The 19,648-nt window shown below is 33.5% G+C and overlaps 2 protein-coding genes across 2 annotated transcripts; both read left to right on the forward strand.

The window, feature by feature from the left end:
- Positions 1-3,529, forward strand: LOC144835378 (ficolin-1-like). The gene is made up of 5 exons (XM_078690462.1): positions 1-10; positions 447-700; positions 1,283-1,414; positions 2,396-2,651; positions 3,228-3,529. Exons 1-5 carry the CDS (start codon positions 1-3, stop codon positions 3,464-3,466), a joined length of 891 nt encoding a protein of 296 aa, XP_078546588.1. The 3' UTR covers positions 3,467-3,529.
- A 2,023-nt stretch (positions 3,530-5,552) lies between these two features.
- On the forward strand, positions 5,553-19,089 carry LOC144835379 (fibrinogen-like protein A). The gene is made up of 6 exons (XM_078690463.1): positions 5,553-6,073; positions 9,089-9,339; positions 9,778-9,909; positions 10,187-10,442; positions 15,311-15,526; positions 18,830-19,089. The coding sequence occupies exons 1-6, from the start codon at positions 6,022-6,024 to the stop codon at positions 19,087-19,089; spliced, it is 1,167 nt and encodes a 388-aa protein (XP_078546589.1). The 5' UTR covers positions 5,553-6,021.
- The last annotated feature ends 559 nt before the right edge of the window (positions 19,090-19,648 follow it).

Here is a 19,648-nt window from a genome sequence, read left to right on the forward strand (position 1 = left end):
ATGGTGAGCTGTAGAGTCGCGTTGCACGCGACTAAAAATGTGAGGGTTTATTACAAATTTACGAGAGGTTATTACAAAAAGCGACACCAGTTTTTACAAAAAGCATCAGGTTCTTACAAAGTGCGATTATTTATTACAAAATGCGACACGTTAAAACAAAGTGTGAACAACTTTAATAAAAGTGCGAAAACTTTTGCATAAAGTGTGACAGCAGTTATTACCAAGTGCGAAAACCTTATCAAAAAGTACGACAGGTTATCAAAAAGTGCGAACACTTTTTTTCCTTCAATAGCAAATTCTAAGCATTACATGGCCAGCCCATTGATTATTGAACTTGTGGTATTCGGGTTTATTCTATTTTCGTAGATTTTCGACATTCTAACACATATGTACCCAGTCAGTCAACACTGTAAATTTTCAATGAATTACATTTTATAAATTCACAGGGCGGCCCTCATGTTTGCGATATCTGCAAACATCATCTACAGAGCTTGACATAGACTTGTCTGAATCCGTATTGGAGTGGTCTTATGTAAAGACGAGGATTGCCTGTGTAAAACGATGTCACAGCTTTGCCACAATTTGTAGTCACGTGGTGTATGATGCAACAAGTCGCACCTGCAGACTATACGCAGATGATGTGAAGTACAAACGCCCGGAAGGATATTGTCCAATGACAGTCACCTTTTCTGTCATCCACGTTAGTATAGTAATAATGAATAATAATAATATACTGCACTGTAGTAAACGACTACTAGAAGGTGCCACAGTACTGTAGTAAACGACTACTAGAAGGTGCCACAAGCGACTTCGATAATTAACTAACGATTGACCTTGCAAATATGGCCCCCTCTGGAGTCGAAGTCGCCTACTAGAGTATAACATTTGCTGAATTTTTTGTAAGCATGCGCAGAATGATTTCTAGACTCGAACTAAGTCATCGCGTGACACGTCATGCAAAATGAAAAGGTAACTATAAAATAATATCATAAGACCACACCGCCCGAACGATTAAATGGGAACTCGAGGGAAATGTTTACATGTTTTAGTTTAGTATCGAAATATTAAATTACTGGCTCTTTGTTAGTCTTGTCAAAAAGATCTTTGATTTTGCGAAATAGTTCTCTGAAATCTTAATCCCTTATTAATCTATTTAGGAAATATCGTTGCAGAAACACATGCGTGCAAATGAAGATTCCTCGTCTGTAAGATGTATATAGCAGTGGTTATTCTAGTCATATTTATGTTGATTTGACATTCTCATTTTGGTTTGTCTCTATAGTATCGCGATTGTACAGAAGTTAAGAATGTGTTACCAACAGCACAAAGCGGCGTCTATGTGATCAAGGTGTGTGAATCGTGCGAAATCAAAGAAGTGTTTTGTGATATGGAGACTGATGGTGGCGGATGGATGGTAAGTATAGCTACATTGCTCAGACGGTTATATATTAAAAGTCTATACAGTACCTCAGTGCTTATAATAAGGGTAGGTCTACGGTATACGGAAACATACGTAATAGTGCAGAATGTAGCCTACGTAACAAACAAATGGCAAAAATAATATAAAATAATTGTGCTTTAGGTTGTTATATACTAATAAGTGTGCTGTCATTTACAATTCGAAAAGAAAAGCAGGGAAGAGTGAAAGAATGTAATTTCACTCTTCTCTGGAAAAAGTAACAAAAATAACTTAAATTCACCCGTACTTTACGGTGGCATGTATTATTATTATTTCTTTATTTCATATAAAACATTCAAAACACTAAAAACCACCATGCCACAAGTTACCACTAGTGGCCAAAGACCAGATTGTGGGTAACTTTTACATGCATGTACCTTACCTTAAAAATATACAAAATTTGAAACATACAAAACAATAAATTATACAAAGATGAGTGTAGATCAGGCATTAAGCAGGCGGATAAAATAAGGGATTGGACTGTTACTGAAACGGGCGGTTCTGGATGTTTATTGTGAAATGTAGTGTTAATTGCATAAGTTTACATACACTGGTCTAACGGTATCCGAAATTGTACTGTGTGTACCCATCTTTCTATATCTATACCTTTTATGCTAGTCTGAGTTCCAGATGGAGTTTTGACTTAATATTAGTAAAAATATAAAGATTTTGGCACATATGGCGTTTCATACGTATACTACTTGAGCTTGTATTTTCAGACAAAACGTCGGCTGGTGGACTAACATAAAAAAGACAATAAATACAGACTTGGGGAAGTCTACTTTTAAGTTTTACGCATACGTCATTCTATTGATTAATCAGGCATAACGGCGAGTAACTAGCGCCATCACATAGATATACTAGTCGCATAATTCTTGAGTTAATTTATTTTAATTTAAAATTGAGGTGGTTATGATTTTAGCAAATGTTTTGTAGGTCATCCAGAATCGGAAAGATGGATCCGTTGATTTTCATCGTAAGTGGGAAGATTATAAAAATGGTTTTGGTGAAGTTTGCGGTGAATACTGGTTGGGAAACGAATACCTCCATCAACTGACGTCATCGGCTACGTATGATCTGCGAATTGATATTGGGGACGAGGGAGGGTTTGCTGTGTACTCCAAGTTTACAATTGGATCCGAGGATGAAAAATACGTGATGGACTTTTCATCCTATATAGCTGGTAACAAAGGTATGTATGAACCAGTTAAATGGGTTAGAAAGTAAATAAAGCTTATTATTGTGCAACTATCTAGTATTATTACGTTCTTTGTATGATTGTTTGTTTCTTTCTGAGTTGACAAAATAATAGATTTCAACTCAGGAAAATATTCTCCCTATCAATAAATAAACATTTTATAACACACCTACTAGTGTACTGTTCTAGAATAAATTACATCAGCCACTTCCATCATCCATCAGCAATTCAGCGTGGGATTAGCAATGTCAATACACTATGCGCTCTACTGTAACAGTAGTGACGGGTTTCCTTTAAAGTTATTCAGGCCTACTGCTCTGCCCAATTTCAAATGTTGTACTAAAAGGCGAACGTGCAATAGGCATGTCTTTAGATGAAACGGGATAAAACATTGCACGGCACGTGATGTTAAATCAACCAATGGAATGGCAAGGATACACTTTAGATACTTTGTTCTGTTATAAACGTCTACATCCAGCACAGATAAGACACTTAATTAAATAGAATTCCATGTATTTTTAAATACCATAGGCTAACGTTGCTAAGATAACGTTTAACTGTCTATTATAGGCGACTCTTTTACAAACCACAAAGGAGTGAATTTTTCAACAACAGATCAAGACAATGACAACTGGGCTGGTGGTGAATGTGCTGAAAAATATTCGGGCGGCTGGTGGTTCAACAATTGCCTCTATTCAAACCTAAACGGTAAATTTTATGTAACACCATTTTATAGAGGCATCATGTGGACGGACATCGAGTCTAGCAAGCAATATTATCGGGCAAGTATGAAACTGAGAAGAATATAAGTTTGGAAGTCACTAGGCATACCTGCATGTCACATATCTGGCACGTTTGCCATAAAACATAATTAGTTATAATGTTATGTAGATGCAGTATAGCTTCTATTTTAAAGCTTCTATTTTTAGCCTGTATTTAAAATAATATAATAAAATTTAAAAAAAGAAGTTTGTATGCTCAGTTTGAATTATCTATTCATTATTTGAAATACAGCGCCACCATTGTAAGGCGCGTATTATCAATTTGTCAGGGGCTGATTTATAATATTTGTTTCGGAAACAAATATTATTTGTTACGTTCGGGAACTGATTGTTCATATTTTGATACATATATACACCGGCAACTTATACAGGGTCAAAATTAGTTTAAGTTTAAGGAGATATTTTAGTAAGCGTTATATACCATTCTATGTTGATCACAAACAATGCCACTGCGGCCCATGGTAATGTTAGCTCATTCGTTGACTTAAAGGGCGTCACCTGTTGTATGTCGCCCTCTATAAATTTTATTATTTTATATTGTGTTTTCCAGCACATATTTAACTTAATATTTGACTGAATGCAGTAATAAATAGAGTGAATTATGTAAAGAATGATAATGTATTCAACTCCTCACCACTGAGCCATTAAAGTTGTTTATAATGTTTTGTTAATCAGTCATCACCAATAGATAAGTTATATTATAAGGAGTCAAAGGGGTTTTACCTTTGGTATTAAAGATATATTGTTTCCCAGAAATAATAATGACATAAACTTTCTGAATAGGCTATTTTAATTATTATATAATTCGACGATAAATTGGCTCAAAAAGAAATTATTTACCTGATCATTTTTACTTAAATGAATTTTAAAATGTTCTAATTTATTTTTAACTTTTTAAAATCTGTTTCAGAATTTTAACTTTTTTAATTGAATCCTCTTCGATCCTTATGTTTGTATGTCGTCTGTATATTTTTGTATTGTTTTAAGAGGGTCTCTTCAAGTCTGTACTGCCGCAGTGCAGCTGTTAGAGCTACTCTTGTAAAACAAAGTTGAATAAATAAAAATAGAATAAACTGTAATTTAAAGGGAAAATATGGAAGCCCATTGTCTGGAGGATAGTTATGTATGTTTGAGAATCCACCTTTTTGGATACATTATGTGTCTAAAGTATTATAAGCAAATTATGTGATACAGGGTTACATAAGTATCAAATGTGACGCCTATCATAGGCCATAAAGACCAACCAACATAAAATAGAGGCACCACAACCACACTATACTGTATGTGAGACTTTATTACAGAAGTTGTTTTTTTCCTAATTGCATATGTATTATATTTTAATTTTTATCTAATAATAATAATAATAATATTATTATTTCGTTAAATCTTATCACATTTAGATCACTTTTGAAATAAAATAAGCATAAGCACAATAAAAAATGTCTTTCAATTCCTTTTTTCGTTCGTAACATAATGCCATTTGTATTATCGTTAATTTATTATCTAAGCCTATATTTAAATTATAAACATATATATACTTATGTGTTAAAAATATGTAAAAAAGAGTACATTCGAATATGGAGTATTCTTTAAATTTGGTAATAGTAAGAGCAATGAGAATGCTGCGACCTCCGCCAGGGGTAAAAGAAGTCAATAAACGCAACCAAATTCGTGATCCGAATCCGAATTTAAATGAGGTCTACATAGCTGTTATTGCATTTTGATTTAGTATGGTCTAGATTAAGGTTTATCTATGGTGGCTATTGGTTATAGCTCCAAGCTTAAAGATGCATGCCATATAATAAGCCTATTCTAACTCTAAAACTCAACGGAACAAAAAAAGTTGTATCAGCCGATTGGCATTGTTATGCAAATTGCTATCTTCGACTATTATAATTCTTCCACGTTAGACATTCCACAGATTTGCACCATACCAAAACAACGACGACGATGGTATCTTCAGTTTTGAATTATTCAAAGTAGTAATACTATTATATCTGGACTCAGATTGATGTACTGTGGCCTATAGGCCTACGTTTTGTAGATTTGGACATACCTTACCCAAATAGGTCAAGGGACAATGATGGCTGTTCATGTCCCTAGGAATATTATGTCTGGATTCATAAGATTGATTGAAGAGTTCAACTACATGTATTGGGGCCTATACGTTTTCTAGACTTGGACATACCGTACCCAGTGAGGTCTAGGCACAATGATGGCTGTTCAGGTCCCTATCTAGGGAATGACTATAGCCTAGGCCCTATCCTTAGGCCTATATTGTTTTATTGACGTTTGCGTACCACGATAATTTTAATAATACAGTTGATTAGTGATTCCAAATACCCGTTTGATCATTGGTTGATTCGAAATTCATATTTACACACCGCCCGCAACATCGAATGCTGGACTAACATGAAAAAGACAATAAATACAATTTTTGAGCAAGTCTATACAAGTACTAATACAAATACCATTATGTAAACCAAAACAGTCGATAACATCTGCAGGTAAAGACACAACGACGGAATACTGGAAGATATCACTCATTTGAAGTAAAATTTAAAGTTGACATAGGCCAGACAATGTTTTCGTTGTGTTTTCTTTTTATGGTTACGTTAGTATCATCACTCAAAGGTAAGTAACCGTAAATTGATATATTTAACTGTGTCTATATTTTTACAGTTTGTTTATATTTATTAAGACGAAACTCTTAATTGTTTTCCATAACATAACCGATGAAGGGCATGAGTGTTGCCAGATTTAACTTTTTGCTTTGTTTTATTTTGTATCTCCATTGAGATCAAGCCAGTGATACATACAGCATTGTTACTTTATCATGTGTGTGTTACACACATACTTATACATATTTTCGAAAGCAACATTGTGAGTGGCCGAGCGTCGAGTAGAGTGGTTACGACAAGAGCACAAATAAAGCCATAGCATCGGCATTGGTCCATGTCTCTCCGGGAGTTTTTTATTCTAAATTGTCTAAATTGAATTAAAGTTATGGAAACCCCTCACGAGAGATGCAATTAAATATTGTACAATTGTTATGGTTTTATTACTTAAAAATAAATTCTATAATTGCTATACCTAAATTTAAATGCTATTATACACAAGAAAAACTATATATATATTTTAACTAAAAACTATATAATAATAAATATTATTATTTTTTTTTATTTCATCATACAAGACATTAAAAAGGAAAATCAAAATTAACAAGGCCAACAGCCATTAAGTCGCGTGCTACAATGCATAGTGATACCGGACCGACCGACAGACAGACCGACAGACAGACAGACCGACCAACCGACCGACATAGTGAACTATAGAGTCGCGTCCAAGCGACTAACAAGGCCAACAGCCATAAGTCGCGTTCTAAAACGCATAGTGATACCGGACAGACAGACTGACAGACCGACATAGTGAACTATAGAACCACGCGACTAAAAACAAACAAAAACAACATAGATATCCATCTTCTTATAAATGCAATAAGAGTTCATAAAAGTTATTCATCTGTAACAAATTCATATTTTATTTATAAATGTTTCTAATAGTATTGTCCTTAAAATTCTGATAATACATTTTTCCGTTTCATAAATGTTTTCAACTCGTTCATAACCATTTTGATAGTTGGCTTACATTTAACTAGTTTAAATGTGTAAATACATGACTTTACTATTAGAATAATTGCATTATTGGCTTTTAAATTAAAATACTGATGCGCATCTTGGTATCCTAAAATATGCTGACCGATGATACATTCGTCCATCTATCTCATAAATTATGTGCGCAAGCGCAACCTAAATAGGTGCCCTGACGACTGAGATACTAAAAATAAATTGCAATCAATTTTTTTTATGAAATTTTTTCCTGGAGGAGGTTCCATATCCTTTTTACTATTGGGCAATTACAAAACAATGGTTTCGGTTTGACCATCTCCAAATGAGCACATTTATCTTCATTTTAAATAATTGTTCATTTGTTGCAATTATTTTATTTAAAATTTTATATTGAAAATATATTAAAACAATATTCATTGCACACATATGTGGAGCTAGGTAGATTGTTGTCCACTGGTCATTATGAATACAAATTTATTCTCTGCCCATTTCTTTTGTGCTTTCCATGATTTAAACATTGAGTTGTTTAGAACGTCATAAAAAATGCGACTACCTTTTCTTTGTTAAAAAGAGTACTTTTATATAAAATGGAATACCTGACAAAACTGTATTTTAAAACTTTACATGTCATAACATAACAAAATTTTTCCATCAGAAGTTTTTTTAATCCTATTAACTGTATATAATTTATCTTGATACCATGGGTAACTTCGACTTCTCGTTTATTCGTAAATTGCCCATTAACAAACAAAATATCTGCTTTTCTCCGAGCGACGCAACCGAGGTTTCCATCCTTTGAAAATTCCATAGTTGGTGATAAATTTGTTTTCCTCGTTCAGTTTTGATTTCCAGTATAAACTGGTTTACATTTATGAAGGAGTAGGCCCTATTTGATGTGCCGTTTGTGGGGAAGTAACTCATTTATTCTATGGGGTGGATGTTTTCATTTTATAAAGTAATTCTCGCAAATTCGGTTGCGGCGCTCGGAGAGTTCGGGTAAACCAGTAAGTATCTTGGTCTAAACCAAGGGAGGATAATACGCAGCGCCCTACGCTGAATGTTCAAGGGTTCTAGATTGTTTACCTGTGAATACAAGTGCTCCACACCGCGAGGAGCATACTAAATAACAGAGCGGATAACACTCACATAATACAGAGTCAGTTGATAAATAGCTACGACATTGAATACAAAATACTGATTTATTTATTATTATTCTGATATCTCTCTGTTTTAAACAGATATACTGAAGTAGTCTTCATTAATATGTCATTGAAAACTATTAATCGAATTGTTGTAGACCCCACTCAATGTATATGAGAGACACGAAACAATTATCGATTACTTATTACTATGTTATAGACATAATAAAAACGTAATTTAACCTATACTTCGAAATACCCATAAATTAAAACTAATTGCAATATAATATAAAAATACTGTAATAATAATAATAGTAATTTACAACTGCAGAAATTGACAATATATTTAGGTTAGGCCACTGTTTAGTTCACTGTATCTATTATTTAACAATAATAATAATAATAACAGTTAAATATTGTATAGCGCATAATAAAGCAGGCTATACGCTGTATTCAGGCATGTATGTAAAACAGGAAATGGCTAAAAGCTTGTTGGAAAGAGATACAACTTGTACACTGACAAATTAATATTGGTAATGAAATTCTGCACCACGTTGGACTGCCATGTTGGCGCAGATTGTTTAAAGTAAAGAATTTTGTATAAATACTACACCGCGGTGCACCGGTCAGAGTTAAACATTGACCCGGGTAAAGTGGTGATTCATAAACCAAATTAGGCCTAGCTCTGTAAAATAACTAAGCCTGGATGAACCTTGCTTGTCTTCTTATTACACTTGTCTCTTACTACAATCAAGTGAAAGGTTTCTAAACTTTGACCTTAGATCTTCGAAATGTCACCTTAGATCTTCGAAATGTCAGACTGGCCTCTATTCTTTTGCGTAGTTTCCAATGAATTATTGTTTAGCTGTTTATGTCCACAGGGCCTACATGTTTGCGATATCTACAAACGTCATCTACAGAACTTGACATAGAATCGTCTGAATCTGTATTGGAGTGGTCTAACGTTAAGACGAGGATTGCATGTGTAAAACGATGTCACAGTTTTGCTACAACTTGTAGTCACGTGGTGTATGATGCAACTAGTCGCACCTGTAGACTATATGCAGATGATGTGAAGTACAAACGCCCAGAAGGATATTGTCCAATGACAGTTGCCTTATCTGTTATCCATGTAAGTAAAAACTTGGGAGGGAGAAAAGGAATGAGTCTTTGGGTACTGTGGATCCTCGGGGGAGATGAAAGATGTTTTAAGTGTTGTCCACACCTATTTGCGCTATTCATCACAGGCTGCGAGAAGTTATAATACCCAAGATTTGTATCTCCATCATTTATAATTCGGAAAACAGCGACCTTTCGTTTCACGAAACGCCCCTCGAGTACGCACCAATTGGGTTTAATAGTTATTATGCACATGCTTATTTGGCTATGAACGACTTTTCAACTCGACAGCTAAATTTCGAATGTTGCATCGTGAAAACAATACGAAGCCAGCAAGACAACATAATTACGGTTATTGTTGAATACTACTCTTGCAAGGAAAAGCAGTTTAGAAGCATTGGCTAACATTTTGTTTTATTATAGACCTAACCGTGTAATTATTTTCCTTTAGTATCGTGATTGTACAGAAGTTAAGAGTATGTTACCAACAGCACAAAGCGGTGTCTATGTGATCAAGGCGTGTGAATCGTGCGAATTCAAAGAAGTGTTTTGTGATATGGAGACTGATGGCGGTGGATGGACGGTAAGATAAAAACCTACTTCAGTTAAATTAGAAATTCATATCAATTGCCGGTTTAATTCGTATTTAAGGGCGGGAAGTTCGTAAAATCGTAAAGGCCTAAAACCTAATTTACAAACCTTGACGCCCAACTTCTTTACTGGTGTTTTCTACAAGACAATATTATCTAAATTAAAAGAAACAACAAATAAGCGCCATGATGCAGGAGTGGAGTTTAATTTCATTTTGTTTCAATCATACTTTAATATAGTTGTAATACTTATAACCAAATCAATAACAGGTTTTCCAGAATCGAAAAGACGGGTCCGTTGATTTCTATCGTAATTGGGAAGATTATAAAAATGGTTTTGGTGAAGTTTGCTGTGAATACTGGTTGGGGAACGAATACCTCCATCAACTGACGTCATCGGCTGCCTATGATCTGCGGATTGATATTGGGGACGAGGGAGGGTTTGCTGTGTACTCTAACTTTAGAATTGGACCTGAAGATGAAAAATACATTATGGACCTTACCTCCTATATAGACGGCAACAAAGGTAGGCCTATGCACAGATCAAGCAAAATTTGAACTTTGAAAAAGAAAAGCTTATTTATGTTTAAAACCCTTAATGACTTTCTTTAAAAACATTTTTTTGGCTTATTTTGCTTTAATTTGTATTTCTATCTGATTGATTGAAAACATGATTGTCACAAGAAAACCAAAACAATAAAAATAAGTGTAAACGTGTAATTTGGCAAATTGTTTGCATATTTCCTACTTTTTTAATGTACTTGAATCTACCGACTTTTTTTATACAACTAAACAACCCATATATGTATTACTAATCTTGTAGGCTTAGTATATTATAAAAAAGTGTGATCATTGCCAATTGTATATAATAACATAATGTAGTTGTGTCTTTGTATCTAGATATCAACATACCTTAGAATAGATGTACTGTACCATGTATAAAAACACTCTTGTTCCGTGTAAATAAATAGTGGTAGTTGTGCCGTGTATCTAGATATCAACATACCTTAGAATAGATGTACTGTACCATGTATAAAAACACTCTTGTTCCGTGTAAATAAATAGTAGTAGTTGTGCCGTGTATCTAGACATCAACATACCTTAGAATAGATGTCTCTACCATGTATAAAAACACTCTTGTTCCGTGTAAATAACTAGTAGTAGGTTGTTCCGTGTATCTAGACATAAACATAACTTAGAATAGATGTATTGTACCATGTATAAAAACACTCTTGTTCCGTGTAAATAAATAGTAGTAGTTGTGCCGTGTATCTAGATATCAACATACCTTAGAATAGACGTATTGTGCCATGTATGAACTCTAGTTTCGTATTAATAAATAGTAGTTGTACCGCGTATCTAGACCAGCGTTCCGCAACCTTTTTGACTGCGACCCTATGTTCCTATTTTGGAAATTTTTTCGCGACCCAACATTGCGTATTTGATCTTACAGACCCCTCCCCTATGGTCGTGGGGCCTTTTGCAAAGCGAATTTTGTTAAACGACACCCCTAGATGGCTGCCAATGGTGCACTCTCGCACGTAAAAATCAAGATAAATAGCACCTCACCGGAAATGACACTCTAATAATAGCGCACTCGCAATTGGCAAACATCGTTTCCTACTTTTTTCCGTCGGTAAACACATTTGCGTTCAATGCTAACGTCAAGGGGTTCTCCCGAACCATAAAGATTTCCCCTGGCTAGGGCCTAAACAACATCGCTATGAGTGTAATTTGGGATGGACATGTTTGTATTGTTCTTTCTATTATTCTGTTCATTGTAAAAGTTCCCACTACAGAAAAATAGCGTCGTAGAACTAGGGTTATTAAATCCACATCCTAAAAGGGGGTGTCTAAAACTCAGATCTAGAAAATTCAGATCTCAGATATATCTGAGTTTTCTAGACCTAGAAAACTCAGATCTGAGTTTTCTAGTTGCAAAATGGAACTAGAAAACCCAGATCATCAAATGGATCGTTCCATTATTAATAGAGGGTAGCTTGTTTGAAATACTACAGTATTATACATTTTCTTACTAATAATAATAATTCTTGTAACTTGTAGTAGCAGCCTACGACTTAAATCATAAAGAAATACAGTATACACCTTTTAAAATGTAGGCTTAGCATTTAGGCCTAGCCTAGCTAAGCAAACTCAATTCAAGGCTCAACGTGTGGGCGCTATCGCCATGTATCGCGAAGAGTAGGCCTGGCCCTACTAGGCTAGAAGTGGTCAACTCGTACCCAAAATAACTCGTACCTATTCCCAACTTGGCTAACTCGTATCCACAACAACTCGTACATAACTTATTTTTAAGCCTACATTTTAACGGTAACGTGCACTGTATTTTCTTTATGATTTAAGCCGTAGGCCGCTTCTACATGTTACAATATTAGTACACAGTAATCAGTTTTAATAATACTCTAGTATTTCAAATGACCTACCTTCTGATTAATAATGGAATGATCCAAATGACCTACCAACCAATCATATGATGATCTTAGTTTTCTAGTTCCATTCTGGAACTAGAAAACTCAGATATTGATATCTGAGTTTTCTAGATCTAGAAAAGTCAGATATCTGAGTTTCCTAGATCTAGAAAAGTCAGATATCTGAGTTTTCTAGATCTAGAAAACTCAGATATATCTTCTAGACACCCCCTAAAAGGGGATTCCCTAATTGGATCAACGAACTATGCGTCAAAAGCGTCCATTGACCCGTCGTCGATTCTCAATTGTGTGTACGCTACTTTTCCACTTCTTTTACACTCCATTCGCACTACAGAAAAGGGATACTCCCGAAATCAGATAGAAAGAATATATTATACAAATATTCTATCATGAGCTGATAAGTGACTCGTCAGTTGAACAGGCATGCGTAGTCAATAATTATTGCCCAGTTACTGATACAAGGAACTAATAGTTGTAGTTGACATTTTACTATTGCACAGTCGCTGATATACAAAGAACTAATAATGTTATTTTATATTGTTACTATTGCACAGTTTATGATACAAAAAACTAATTGTAGTTAATATTTTTACTATTGCACAGTTGCTGATACAATTAACTAATAATGTTAGTTGATATTTTTAATATTGCAGTCAATAAATAATAGAAATAACTAATGCTTTTATATTATTTAACTATTGCAGTTTCTGAAAAAAAATCCAGACCAACATTTCAGAAAATGCTTCTTGTTTTATATTTTAGTTTACAAAGACCTTTGTCAGAGAAAATTAGAATATTTAGCCTTGTTATTGATAGTATACACAGTATTGTTGTACCATTCATTAATGTAATAATCAACCAACCACTAATGTAATATTACTAACCAATAATACAAGTATTGAGTTCTAACAAGGAGGAATATATAAGTCCAGATATTATGATAAAATGATAATGTACACGAAAAAATAACTATTGAACGACCGTTCAATAGTGCGTACTATTGCACGCCATGTGACCTACAATCGTCTAATCAAATGAAAGGAATTTATATAGGTGTTATATAATACTATCAGTGTGATTAATTAATAGTTATGACTTGTGCGCCATCGACATATCATAGAATATGTGTATCATGTATATTATAATTAAGTATTATTCTACAATTTCTACCAAATAGCTGTTATATAAAGGTTACGTTTAAATTAAGAATAAATTGTGTGGTACAGTATTATAAACATCTTTTAATATAGCTATATATACCTATTAAATAGTTGCATTGTGTATATTAACATCTACCAGAGTATTACATTGAAATGATTGTGTCTTGTATATTATTAACATCTACTATGGTGTTGTGTGGTAAGCTTTGGGCAATATCAACGCGGTAGCAGCCCAGAATATGGAAGAAGGAAAGCCCCACACGTAGAATGTACCGTCTAAAAAAATGCCATGATGATCCAATCATATCACTAAATGTTTGCAATTCATTCAAAACTGAAGCAGCTGATTAATAAATAACATTTTACTTTAGAACAGTGTTATAAAACAAAAAATGCTTTGTATTTGCTGAATGGGAAAAACAATACTAAGTCTAGCTAGGCTAAAGCGCCTAGGCTTAGCCTAATACTAAAAATCCAAGCTAGGCTATAGAAACGCAGCGATACCATTACGAAACTTTGACAGGCATCTGGAATTCACTCATCTGTGTTTTCCAACGAGATATTCATTAATCAAAATCATACAAACGATCTAAAGCTAATTTAAATGCTTTTTTTGGTCTAAATTAGTACAATAATATCTCTTCAAAAATGTCGCGATACCAGTCACCACATTGAATCTATTCTTCGCGGCGACGCTGTTGTATTTCAAAAGCAATATATAATAGTAGAACAAATATTTTTATATAGGACTTTTTGTTTTCATTTTGTTGAAAGCACCTGACTGTTCTATTCAACTTGACTTTGACTCGTTAATTAGAACAATTTAATTATTTGTATACTATGAAATATTTGTGCTGTTCAGAGTTTTCTAATTTCTAATGGTATTTTTTTAACATTTCAAAATAAAAAATATACTACCGTACAATCCATAGAAAAACAATGAAAAAAAATAATGTTTTCACTTATGAAATGACAAAATAAATGGTTAAATTCACACCAAAAATCCATTGGCTGGCAGCCAATTTGACCATTTTTGGCTTTAAATTACAGTTTTTTTCATCTATTTTTAATCCAATTTTTGGTCAAAGTGGATAACTATTATGTTACATTAAAATGACATATTCAACAAAATTGTTGATTTAATTTTTTTCCAGGGGGACAATACATCTTTAAGGAATTTCTTTATAATTGATTTGCCTAAATATCCCTCAGTGTATTGTTATCCAGACAACGTACACCCGTATATTCGCTTCACTTATAAACAAACACAGACCTTTCAATTCTCCTGATAAGTCTCCCATTAGTTCGATTCATCTCCCAATCTAACAATATTTTGGATAAATTCTAACAAAATCTCCCGATATGTATACACATTATATTTATAAATTCTACTAGGTTTACTCTAAATATTGATAGCGTAATAAAAAAAAAACTAATGTCGGTCCATAAGATGTTTATAATCAATCATGCCAGTAATAAGTGAAATAATGAGTTGGCAAGTCTGAAACACCCATGTTTACCATTATAATAGATGGCAATATTATTTAGGTTTTTATAGCGCCCGCTACAGTTTATTGTAGAAATTATAGTGCCCTCTACAGTTCCATAAAACCTGCCGATATCTAACTTAATTTGAAACATTATTTCTGGATACGATCGAATAGGTTAATTTTCACAGATGAATTTGTTAATCAGACCCATGCGGGGTGTTCATATGTAGACAATCGTATGTTGTGTAACAAGTTAATTGACGTAAAAAAGTGCATAAAACATTTCTTCTGTAGATGACCCTTTGACCTATCACAAGGAAATGACGTTTTCAACCAAAGATCAAGACAACGACGGAGTAACCTACAATTGTGCTGTTAAGTATACTGGTGCATGGTGGTATAATACGTGCTTTGAGGTTCACCTAAATGGTAAATTCGATGACGTCAACGAAGTAGCGTTCGGCATTGTTTGGATGGAACAACGTCAATTTACACGATTTTATCGGGCAAGTATGAAACTGCGAAGAACAAGATAGACTCACTAACAGGTATAGAATATCGGGCACTGAATAAAACTGCGAAGGACAGGCAGTCAATACGCTCAATTACTGTAATCTTTATCCAGTGTAAACATATTTAAGCTTTCCATCCCACAGATGGTTCTCGAATACATAGTAATTTCAGCGTAAAAAAACTGGCGATTTCAAATGTACGTACCGCAGGACTAATACATCGTCGTTTACAGAAACGAATAAATAGACACAATGATTTATGCATATGTATGTCAACCAAAATTAGCACTCTAGGGGAATTACTTTTGAAAGAGAAACTTGTCACAAAATGAGTCCAATTTTTTTATTTTGACTCATTTAAACAAACCCAATTTGTGTTTTGTATCTAACATTAGGATTGGGGATGAGGATAGGTACAAAGAGGAACACTTTTTTAATATATTCTTTATCCACTTAGTTATGAAATATTTTTTGATGTTTTATAGGCCTATAAATAATATACCACTAAATAGAGTAAAACGTTTGCGATTTAATACTTTGTTAAAACTCTCACTGTCATAGTCGATTGAAATAGTAAAGTACATGTAACGATACACCACTACGATATTTATATTTTTGTAATTATTAATTAATACAAACGTTGAGAAGCAACTGTCAGTAATAAAGTATTATATTACTATGTGTTTTCTAATCTAAAATACGCACTTTAAAAAATACTGTTATTTTACGATAATATTGTTATATTTGCGCTTATATTGCGTTATCATCATCTTATAGACGTATAGGCCTAGTAACCATTTATGTAAAAAAAATAAAAAGGTCGAAATTTGGCAATTTTCCGAAAAAATCCCTGTACAAATTTTTTTTTCAAAAAATGGCCAAAATACGCACTTTACTGTTATTATGCAATAATATTGCTATATATGCGCATATTTGGCGTTATAATCATCTTCTAGACGTATAGTAACCATTCATGTCAAAAAAATAAAAGTCTAAATTTGGCCACTTTTCGAAAAATGGCCAAAATACGCATGTTTTAAAATACTGTGATTATGCAATAATATTGCTATATATGCGCATATATGGCGTTATCATCATCTTATAGACGTATAGTAACAATTATGTGAAAAAATAAAAAGGTCGATATTTACTTATTTTAAAAAAAAATCCTGTACTATAGTACAGAGAATTTTTCAAAAAATGGCCAAAATAAGCACAAATACTGTTATTATGCAATAATATTGCTATATATGGGCATATATGGCGTTATAATCGTCTTTTATTTAGACGTATAGAAAAATTTTTAAAAAATTGCAAAAATACGCACTTTTTAAAAACTATTTGTTATGCAATAATATTGTTATATAATTATGCGCATATATGGCGTTATAATCATCTTATAAACGTATAGTAAATTTTTTTCGAAAAAATCCGTGAGATTTTTTTCCAAAAATTGCCAAAATACGCACTTTTTAAAAACTATTATTATGCAATAATCTGAATTGCTTAGCTCTGGCATGGATTATGGAATAGAAGGATATGCATCAGTTTGCGATCAAAGCTTCCATGACTCTAAAGCGTGGTTCCCACTTGCGACGTAACGCAAGGACGTAAACGCAACGCAAGCGTTTTAACCAATGACAAGCGAAGTTATAGACAGTTAGCAATCACAAGCGAATAAGTCAATTCACTTGCGTTGCGTTACGTCCTTGCGTTGCGTCGCTAGTGGGAACCACGCTTTACCGACAGAGCGCGGACCGCCCACATTGTTACAAAATAACGAAACGGTCGCGTGTCTAATATTATTGTTTACTGAACATATTCAACAACCTTAACATCGATAATTTAGGAGATTTATGAAGAAACCACTGCTTAGCCATATTAAAAACACGTTTGTTGTACTTGAGACCACAAGACACGGTAACAACATATAATATGGTCAAATGCATAATTTAATATTCTATAGATTAACGAAATTTGTAATGACAGGAGGTGGCAGGCCAATATGCTAATCCAAATATAAAAAATGCATATTTTATTAATATTACCAACTATTTAAAATTACCGGTCGTAAGAAAGTGAACTTTTCGTAGTCCGATTGTGATGAAATTAAAACAAAATTGTTCAGCAATATATTGTTGTTGTCAATTAATCATCGACAAAGACATGACAATAGAATCAGACTGCGCATACGATTTCTACATGGCTACGTTTTGTTCTGAAAAAATGTAACAGTTGATTCGCAGCGTTCTATAGAGGGCCGCGGTTAGAGACACGGAGTTCAATGAGCGTGTTTCTTTGATTGGCAGCAGTGCTTTAGTACAGGCAAGCGCGTTGGGAAATCGTTTGACGTCACCGTGGATGCGTTTCCTTCTATTCCTTAATCCATGGCTCTGGTGATACAGAGGGGCGCCTAGCCTTCCTAGCTTGGAATGTACAATATTACAAATAATCAATTAATATTGAAGAAATTGTATCACGGAATGTGCTTATAATACAAATATGCGCTGTAGACAATATGCAAATGTATGCTGTATAGTCATTTTTATCGTTAGCGTTTTGTGTATGTATATTATTATTATAATCTTTAAAATATTAAAGTAATCCATTTTCATGATTTAGTATCATATTTATTTATTGATTCAAAAAGTAACTTGGTACGCTTGTAGCCTGTAATTTATTCAAGATAAATAATAAAAAAATATTATTTAATATTTATTCATCATATTTAGGTTAATGGATTAATAAAATAAACTATTATTTAATGTGTATTCATAATAATTCATGTTAGTTCCATGGTTTACCTGAATTCGTAGGCCTATGTGTATTTATCTACATCTACAAAGGCAGTTTAGTAGTACTACACTATCTACTATTTTGTTTACTTAAAATTGAATTCGATTTTCAAGAAATTCACACATGTTATTTGAATCTATCAAATTAACATAATTCGATACAAATAAAAACAAAATGTATGGTATTTTAAGAAAAAAAAATCCGTTTCAGGTCCATTTTAAAAGAATTTAACGCTTTCACAACAAAACGTAATCTTCAAGAGTGTACATAAAGTATTAAATCTTCATCATTAAAAAAGATTAAGAATGACATATGAATTGCAGCGTTAGTATAATAAAACACAATTTCATCTTCCACTGGTAGAACAGCCTATATTGTCATATTATACAAGGCCATTACCATGGCTGCAGTCGCGTGATCAAGTTAGTATTTACCGATCAACCGACAGACCAACCGACCCACCGAGCTGTAATAGATTTATTTATCTTGTTTATCATATCTTCAGGACCTATATGTTTACGATATCTGCAGACATATTCTACAGAGCTTGACATAGATTCGTCTCATTCCGTATTGGAGTGGTCTTACGTAAAGACGAGGATTGCATGTGTAAAACGATGTCACAGCTTTGCAAAAACTTGTAGTCACGTGGCGTATGATGCAACAAGTCGCACCTGCAGACTATACGCAGATGATGTGAAGTACAAACGCCCGGAAGGATATTGTCCAATGACAGTCGCCTTATCTGTTATCCATGTAAGTTGAAGCGTGTAGGAAGGGAAGGAAAGGGAAGGAGGAGTTATAATACCGATAAGTTTTTTAAACTATCAAGCAGCGTAGAGATGGCAATCAGAATATTGGACGATAAAAACTGACAATGATCGGACAATATTCTATTCGTTCTTGTATACAGCAAGATAAAAAATAATATTTAATAGACCTCTCAACTTGGAAAAATGAAATAGCAAAAGGCGAGTTATTTTGAAACTATTTTTGTTGGATATGTCACGTAATTTACTTCATTAAAGTATTCCTAAATAACATGCATGTTATTTTCTATATTTGGCTCTATCCACAATATCTACATATAAAATGATTTTTTTTCATTGCTTTATTGTCAATGCATGATATTCTCTGTAAAAGAATAAGTAAATAAAATAATGCCACACAACCAAATACTGTAGAGCTAGCAAAACAGATTTAGAGGAGCAGTCTTCACATTCGAAGAAGAAGTATGAAGTATATATACGCAAATGTTTGCGGACAAAATTCACAAAACTGTGTAAAGATATATCAATATAATATAAATATATAATCTGAAACC

Source organism: Antedon bifida, chromosome 2, assembly GCF_963402885.1.
Source record: "Antedon bifida chromosome 2, ecAntBifi1.1, whole genome shotgun sequence".
NCBI classification, from domain to species: Eukaryota; Metazoa; Echinodermata; class Crinoidea; order Comatulida; family Antedonidae; genus Antedon; species Antedon bifida.

Bases quoted from the DNA above. Each gene is read 5' to 3' on its own strand.
- LOC144835378 (XM_078690462.1), top strand. The intron at 701-1,282 runs GTTAGTATAGTA...TTGTCTCTATAG, and splicing joins TCACCTTTTCTGTCATCCAC to TATCGCGATTGTACAGAAGT. The intron at 1,415-2,395 runs GTAAGTATAGCT...AATGTTTTGTAG, and splicing joins CTGATGGTGGCGGATGGATG to GTCATCCAGAATCGGAAAGA.
- LOC144835379 (XM_078690463.1), top strand. From the start codon at position 6,022: ATGTTTTCGTTGTGTTTTCTTTTTATGGTTACGTTAGTATCATCACTC. The intron at 10,443-15,310 runs GTAGGCCTATGC...TTTCTTCTGTAG, and splicing joins CTATATAGACGGCAACAAAG to ATGACCCTTTGACCTATCAC. The intron at 15,527-18,829 runs GTATGAAACTGC...TCATATCTTCAG, and splicing joins TACACGATTTTATCGGGCAA to GACCTATATGTTTACGATAT.